The sequence below is a fragment of the Antrostomus carolinensis genome, unplaced genomic scaffold, assembly GCF_000700745.2.
Source record: "Antrostomus carolinensis isolate BGI_N321 unplaced genomic scaffold, ASM70074v2 scaffold35217, whole genome shotgun sequence".
NCBI lineage: Eukaryota > Metazoa > Chordata > Aves > Caprimulgiformes > Caprimulgidae > Antrostomus > Antrostomus carolinensis.
This window is the reverse complement of record NW_010328742.1, coordinates 33,628-41,972: the sequence shown is the minus strand read 5'-3', so window position 1 is coordinate 41,972 and position 8,345 is coordinate 33,628. Positions and strand designations below refer to the sequence as shown.

The 8,345-nt window shown below is 39.0% G+C and overlaps 1 protein-coding gene across 1 annotated transcript in view; it reads left to right on the top strand.

Annotated features, from left to right (window-relative positions):
• Positions 1-2,992: 2,992 nt before the first annotated feature.
• The window catches only part of SLF2 (SMC5/6 complex localization factor 2), a gene marked incomplete at its 5' end in the record, with an annotated part of 23,900 nt that continues 18,547 nt past the window's right edge, over positions 2,993-8,345 (top strand). The window contains 4 exons of the mRNA XM_029086051.1: positions 2,993-3,036; positions 3,497-4,209; positions 5,222-5,279; positions 6,417-7,582. Coding sequence (XP_028941884.1) covers positions 2,993-3,036; positions 3,497-4,209; positions 5,222-5,279; positions 6,417-7,582 — 1,981 coding nt within the window. The remainder of the gene's footprint in view (positions 3,037-3,496; positions 4,210-5,221; positions 5,280-6,416; positions 7,583-8,345) is intronic.

The window sequence follows — 8,345 nt, the reverse complement described above, 5'->3', positions numbered from 1 at the left end:
GACACCACTTGTCACCAGCCTCCACCTGGACGTAGAGCCGTTCACCACAACCCTCTGGCCGTGACCATCCAACTAATTCTCTATCCATCCAATAGCCCAGGCAGCCCTCAGTTATATACTGAGCATGATGTTATATGGTACAGAACATCCCATTGCCACATCCAGATGCCAATCTGGATCTGTTGCTCTGGCTATACTACCTCCCACCCCACCCCCCCAGGCTGCTTCTGCACCTGCACAGTAGCAAAGTCCTTATTTCTTAGCAACAGCTGAAAACATCAGTGTGTTATCAGTGGTCTCCTTGTACTCCATCCCCGTACGGAATTGCTGCAGTGGTGCTGTTCTAGCTACTAAGAAGAAAATCAGCTCCATCCCAGCCAAAACCAGGACAGCAGATGGGAAAGCCCAGTACTTTGTCCTGTTCCTCTGTGTTGTATGCATCACATGCTTCCTTTTCTTTCACCCTTGGTTTTGTTTGAAGTTTCTAGTAGACTTCCTCATCTGAGATACAAAACAGCACTTGAGAAATCATTGTGCTGTTTTAGTTGGAGAGTTCCTCTCCCTTGCTCTTCCAAAAAGCAGTAGAATGCAAAGTGGAAAATGTCAGTGGATAAACACATTAAAACAAATAGTCTAAGACAAATCACTCTCCATTCAAGTTAAACTTTTATCCTAGGGAAGAAAGAAAAAAAAAAACTTTTTTTTTTTTTTTTTTTTTTTTTTTTTAGCAGTAGCACCTCCATTCTCTCAGTTATTTTATACAGGGCTTTGTATCGTTACAGATCAAATGTGACTTTTGTTACAAAGTTATTGCAGTTAGAATAAAAGACAGCAAAAAGATAAAACCACGAGGCAGGTGGTGTGGGAGGGAGATAAGCAGTCATTTGAAATCAGTGGCTGCAGAAAGAAGACAGCAGAAAGCTTTGGTTTTGGTTGGTCTTCAGGATTCACATGCAGAGAGGAATCTAAGAGGCAACTGAAAATGAGATTGGAGCTGCTGACAGTGGTTGGTATTGCAGGTGGGGCTTTAACCTGGGATGAAGAAGTACAGTTGCTTATTAGGGAACCCAGAAGGGTTTTGGAAGGAGATGCAGTGCAGGAAGCTGTGGGCACGTGTTGATTGTGCAGCTATGAGAGCCCTTACTAGCAAACACTGGGAGTGTCCTGAGGAATGCGAGGGGGAGTGAGCCTTGCTGTGGTAGGGTCAGCTCAGGCTGTCAGAGTGGGAGGTGGTCTAAGGCGAAGCAGTCAGTGACAGTGATAATGGTGAATAAACCTGCAATTCAGCCTTCTGAATCTTCTGTTGAACAGAAATTTGGGGATCCTGTTGCTTCAGCATGTGGGAAGAATGGGTGTATTTTTGGCCTACCTCAAATTGAGCTGGAACAGGTTGGAGGCAAGTAGTCTCAGTCTCTAACGAGCAGTTTTTCTGCTCTTTTATGCACTTGAATATTCTGATTACAGGTGGCATTTCATTGAGTTAAAGTATTTTCAAACATCACTGCTTGCCAGGAGCCTGATTAAAGAAGTATCAATGTATTAAAAACAGCTTTTTGCGTTTGTGTAGGTGCTAAAAATGCGGAAGCTGTGTTAGAAATGCAAAAGTGAAAGTAACAAGCTTATGAAAAGGTTCAAAATTAAATCCAAGTTTAGTTTGAACAAGTGAGCAGCAGGTTCTTCTGGACTGAACTTCAGAGCTAGTTAATGAGTGTATGAAAGCAGAGTCATGTAGGGATGCTTGAATATGTTAGTTTAGAGTCTGGAATAAATAAGTTTTGCCTTTGTAATCACTATTACCCAGACAGCAACAATACAGCTTTGCTTTGGAAGGCACAGGAAGGTTACAAAAGGTGGAAGAAGATCTTAAATAAATCTGTATTATTCTTGCTTTTTCACACCAATAATTTTGTTGGAACTTGAAGAGACACTTCTGAAACAGGCATAAATGTAGCTTCGAAGTTGTCAGTAAACTTCCTTGCTATGTGGGAGAAGATGAAGATAGCAAGTTCTTCGTTCTTGATGTGTTTTAATGTTAAAATTGTACGTTACTCAGACAATCTGCCCATTTTTAGAAGTGACATCCTGTCCTGTAGAAGTGCCTTAATGTTCTGGTGTCCCTTATTCTTGCGGGAGAAAATACCTCTGATTTAAAGCTATTGATTATCTTGTTGTATATGTGTGAAAATAAGATGGTTGTAGCCTGCTGTTTCTGTTGGAAGCCAGAAGATGCCAGTGATGTGTGCTGGGAGGGAAGCTGCTGATGTGTATTTTGTTAAGGGGCAGTGGTGGTACAAGCTCCTGCTGAGAACTCTGGTAGTAGTGCAGGCAGGAATTTACATCCCAGCCTGGCACCAGACATGTGGAAAAAAGCCACAAACAGTGGTGCACAAAGGGTTTGGGACAACAAGAAGGAAGTTACAGGATTAGTTTACAACTTGCATATACAGCTTTGACTTTAGACTTGATTGCAACTACTAATGCACTGAAGGGGGTTGGTCACTGATGTTATTGATATTGATGTTCTTGATAAGCTGCTTACCACTTCTTTAACACCTTAAAAAAATAATAAGTTACAGTAGTTACCAGCTCAAAGTGTTGACAGTGGAGATGGGGAGGTCGTTAACACCATCATATAAGGTACTGGTGAGGTCTCTTCTAGAACACTGGATACAGGTGAGGCCAGTCCCATTTGACAAAGCTCAGTTTAAGCTGGAAGGGTGGTTAAGACTTACTAGGATGATAAAAGAAACAGTTTGAGTGTGGAAACTGACAGGTTGGCTTATTAGCCAAGTAGAGTGAAGGCTAGGAGGTGATGAGGAAGACGATACTTCCTCTGATCTGTCAGAAAGAGCTATCAGAAATAAGAGCTGGTAGCATTAAAAAAAGAAAAATCTGTAGAAATAAGTTACAGCATTTTAATTATGTCAATATTCACTGTATGGGCATTTAGGTTTTGTGCTTTTAAAAAGATAAAGTTATGTTTTCTCTTCAGAAACCAGACCATTGCAGACTTCTTCAAACCGGTTTTAAACAAAGGTAAATACATGTTTTTTAAATGGAAGATATTTATATGAGTTTTAATTATGTAAGTGTGCAGAAGTATAGTCCAATCCTATTCCAAACTGGAGCAGCAATATCATTTGTATAGCTTACCAAATATATCAAAATGCACACATTTAATTTTTTTTCTAATAATGTAACTAAAAGCATTAATTTCCTATTTAAATGAACTTCTTTAAATAGTGATGTAATTATTATTTCAAGTTATTGTCTTACACTTAGGCTGGATTGATTATAACAGCTGAAGCTGTGACATAGATCGTGCAGTTCTTTGATATGAAATAAATCACATGGAACTAGCAAAGCTAAATGATTAAGTAAATTCATTTTGGATTGCATGTGAGAGAGAGATAAAATATCAAGTAGTACAGTCCACTAATTATTTTTTTCCCAATATTGTGATTGTGAGTAATTTGTCTCGTCTTTTGTTTCACAGACCTTGGCCATAAAGACAGAACTGTGTTGTGTTCACCAGACAGAGGAAGAGTAAAAGATGCAGGAGTCGGGCTGTCGGTTTTATGCGCTGAACGTTTTGAAAAGAAAATATCTTCTCCAAGGAAGGTCAGAAGAAAAAAGATGTCAGAGCGAACAGCAAACACAAGTCCTGTGTTAGATGACTTTCGGAGACGAATTAAGGAGAAAAAAGACAGTATAAGCGTTTTGGAGAATGGCAGAGCATGCAAGGCCCTGGGCTCGTTCTACCCAGAAGTTGTGATTCAAAAACTCCTTGTTACCCCAGAGTCTCACAACTGTTTCTTGGCCAAAAAGGAGAATACTGTCAAGTCAGAACAAGGAAGAGATGAGAAGTGTCTGAGTGTAATAAGAGCGTCATTGTCTCGTGGAAATAGCTGGGAACAGGAAACTGACCATATGGATCTAGAAGACACTAGTTCAGACTCCGACAAATGGATTTCATCATCAGAAGCTGGTACTCAGAAAGCCTGTGCTAGAAATAATGGCACAGCAAACAACATGTCTCTGTGCCAAAACCCAGGTCTTCCCATGAAATTGCCCCGCACTCCGCCTGGCTCTGAATTTAGGTTGTCACTGGAAGCTCTCTGCAGAGAGAGGAATCGGAAGAAACATAGAATGAAACAATCTAAGCCACATCCTGTCAAGCCATTCTCAGGAACAAGTGTATCACATCAGGTGTGTTTAACAGGGTTGTTTAAGGTGGAAATCAGCAACTCACTGTACATGTGATTTTTATTTATTTATTTATTTTCCCCCCAACGTAGGATGAGATTCTTGGTGCTGCCTTTTTCAGACGTAACAAAAGTTTGGGCTCTTTTGCTATTTCTTTGTAAATTTTAGGTTATGCTTGGGTAAACTGGTTCTTAACTATTTTACCAATAAATGAGAAATCCTGGTTTAGAAGCAGGGGGAGGATTCTGGGTTAGATGCCAGCATGGAAATGCAATGGAAATTGTAACTTTAAATTGTATTTTGTAGAAAAAATGTCTTTATCTTAAATGTCTTATAATCTTGTGCTTTCTTACAATGTACTGTAGAGAACAGCCTGGCAAATTTCTGCTAGTTAGAAGTTGCAGTTAATAGCAGTTAAGATTTATGCACTTAAGCCAAAGTATTTAGATAGACGTGGGAGTAGTCCTGTTAAGTGTGTAGTATTTCATTACAGGTTGAATTATACTCACTTTTTTACCAACCAAGAAAACCCTTAAAAAGGTTGCTGGTTACTTACAAGGAAGCTCACCATGTGTACCTCCATAATGTGCTATGAATGGAACAAAGAAGATTGTTTAGCTTGCTTTTCTTTTTTTTAACTTAGCAACCTTTCCTCTCTATTTGCTTGTCTGTTCTTTCTGTCATTTTCTTATTTAAGTTCCTAATGACTTGTTTGAGGAAAGCCAGCTGGGCTATATTGCCATATAACCCAGGGATGCAAGTGGCTAATTGCCCTTAAAGTAGAGAGATTTAGAACTGAAGGCCAATCTGAAGAAAAGGTTAAAAAAATCAGGTTGTAGAGTGTCCTTTTATGAGATCTTTGCAGCTGTTTGTCTTGAAATGAGGCATATTACCATATTTCTGGGGGAGTGTGGAGCTAAGTCTGTGCTGGATTCAACACTTGGCTTAAAACGTCAACAGCTGGTTTTAAAGAGTGTGCCATTAACTTTTTTGTTTTCTCCATATTTATTTTTAGGGAACTGGATGTCCTTTAAGAAAAATACCACATTCTGACTCAAGGGAGACTGCCTCAGGTAGAAGCATTGCTGGTAATAGGGAATTAATTAAACAAACAGGTTCATCAATTAGTATCTATTTTTAATGGCTTTTTATGTTTGAAGTTATGTTGTGTTTTTCTGTTTTCTCTCTTAACCCTGACTATACAGCAGTAATCTATTTTTTATTTCTAATATATGGCAAGCTTGAAAAAGTTTAAAAGTAATTTGGGATTTTAGTGAAAAACAGGTTGTTTGTAACTTAATTAGAAGTCATGATATTTCTTTAAGACCTTAATCCCTGTTTATTTTTATGGTTTCTCTTGAATTTTGGAAAATCCACATTCACTATGGTGAACAAATTTTGCCTTTCAGCTTAATCCAAAAAGAACATTCTTGTTGAACCAAACACTAAAGTTTAGCTGGTATTAAAAAAGGAGGGGAGGAGCCCAAACCAAAGAGAATATTCCCGTGTTGTGGGTCTGTGGCTGTGTAACCCTGTCAGGCTCTCTGCTGCTATTCTTCACTTTTCACCTGTGCTGGCACTGGGACGTGGCCAATGGTCTGAGGAGCAGATCTGGTTGAAAATTGAGTTGGGAAATTCTCAGCCACATCAGCTCCATGAAGTGTCCAGGTGCAGGTGCCAGCTTAAGGCAGGAAGCAGAAAAGCATGGTGGGGAGGGTGAGCTCTAGTGCCACAGAACCACAACCTGAAAACATATTTCTTCGTATTCTGAATGCTTTTTTTATGAGCACTGTTAGAATTACTGCAGTATTTCCAAAATACTTTTCATACTGTTCATTATTTGTAACTGTATATGTAAGTACAGAATCTTTCTTACAGTCCCACACCTCAACTGGGCTGTTGTCTGTTTCTAAAGACTGATTCTAGTGTGTAGGACAAGTGTTCTGTGGTGGCTGCTGAGCTGCTTTAAAATAAAAGGATTTGATTTCATTTCCAAGTTGGTTACAATAATAATGTAACAGTACAGTATCAGCTAAATCTTAATTGTGGTCCACTCAAGGAGAATGAAAGTATTGTAGTTTCTGATAAAGATTTCAGTCATAGTTGACTTAAAAACAGTAATTATTTTTGTAAATGGTAATCTGTTAATGTTGTTTATTTTTTTTAAACATGACAACAGTGGTTTACTTTTTTTCTTAAATACTTCCTAGATGATCCATCTCAACCAAAGCCAAAGAAGGTTTCAAAACACGAGGCGTCTTCTTCAAATGCACTGAGAAAGTCGTCTGAGAAGGCTGCTGGTATGCAGAAGAGCCAGTCTGTTCCTCCACACTGCCTTAGATATAAGATGTCTTCTGGGCCCTCCAAACAAATAGACTTTCCTGGGAAAAGAAAACACACTGCCATGGGTGCAGAGGCAGACAGTTCAAATCAGCCTGAGGTATCCAGTTTGAATGACTCTGCTTTTAGCAGATCATCTGCAAAATGCAAAAATAGGACATCTGACTTTATAAAAAATATCTTTCTAAAGTCAACTTGTGGTGATGTTCTGCAACTGATGGAGGCTGCTGCTCTGCCTAGACATGAGCCTACTTTTCCAGAGGAATACCTCAACTCAAGTGATGAAAATGAGAAAAGTAATTGCTCCCCTGTGGGTTTGTCATCTTTCTATTCTGCACACAGTCCTGGGAAAGATAAACACGTTTCAGATACCAAAGAGAATCAATTGCAGGTGGCTAACTCTTGCTTTTTCTTGGAAAAGTCCTTTCCTTTTTCTCAGGAAAAAAGTACTGTGTTGCCTTCTCTCCACCACTTAACACAAACAAAAGGTGTGGAATCTCATCTCCAGAATGCTGGTTTATCTCAGGTGTTGGATGCTAAGAAGGAGCAAGATGGGAAAAGATCAGAAAGACATGGGCACAAGAAAACTTACAGTATTCCATCCAGCAACAGTTTTTCAAAAACGAAAGACAAGACTTCAGAAGATGCTTCTGATTCTTGTTCAGTGGAAGGTTTGGGGAAACTTGCACTCTCAGAAGAGACTGGTAAAAGTGTTCCCCATTCATTGTCTTGTAAAGAAGGGCGCACGGACAGTGGTCATACATCTTCACAACTCTCAGGAGAGTTAAAAGTTCAAAGCACCTCTACAGACAAGTCCAAATTGAATGGAAAATTGAAAAGCAGTTTTGATAGTGAAGATGAGAGTTTGGAATGCAGTCTAGATGGTGATGATGATGATGATGATGATGATGATGTAGTATTCATGCCACTGCAAGAAATTCTCTCTTCTAGTCCAAAGCCACAGGCAGAAACCCTGGAAGAACCTTGTCTTGACAGTTTTTCTGAGAACACTGTGACTCCATTACTGAAGCTTCATGTAAGTGGCTGAAAAACAAAAAAAGTGTCACGTCAGCTTTATGTTGTTTTTTAAAAAATACTATTTTTTCCTTTATTCATAATGCTTGAAAACTCAGAGTTATTTGCCTGCAAAACTGGTTACTGAGCTTAAGGGTCCTATGCTGTACAGTGCAGTGTAGTCAGAGAAAGGGTGTGCTTGTTACTGTGCTTGTCCTTGGAATGGCTGGAAGATGGTTTGTGCAGCCAGACTGCATTAACTGTATGCCTTTCAGTGGTTTTTAGGAGGTAAGTTTTTGCTTTTTCCCCTAAAGAAAAAGGCAAGAGGTTGCATTTAGAAGATGTGTGGAGTTTAATGTTTTCATTTTCCTGATCAGGTAAGATTTTTATGAATTAAAAGTTAACTACAGGAAATGGATCTACATATTGAGAGATCTGCGTGCTAGACTCCAGCTGTATGTCTTTGTCACAGTCTGTGATTGTCAGAGATCTGTGTATGAGTTCTTGGTTTGTAAGTATGATGTTTTCTTTGAGGTTGAATTTCATGGAAATTGGAAGTGTTTAAAAAGGATTTCAAGAAGCTGAATGACTACTTCTGCTCGTGAGGGATAGACAGAGTGTTTGAATCCAAGTTTACAGGATATTATGGTGATTAATTGATCTGTGTTTTTAAAAGTTAGCCTATTTATTCAATAGCAGCTTATCAAATAAGTAGTGATTTTGAAGTTTTATTGTAAAATAATGTTTTAATTAGGAAAGTCCTCCAGGAGGGCTCCAGTGTGGCA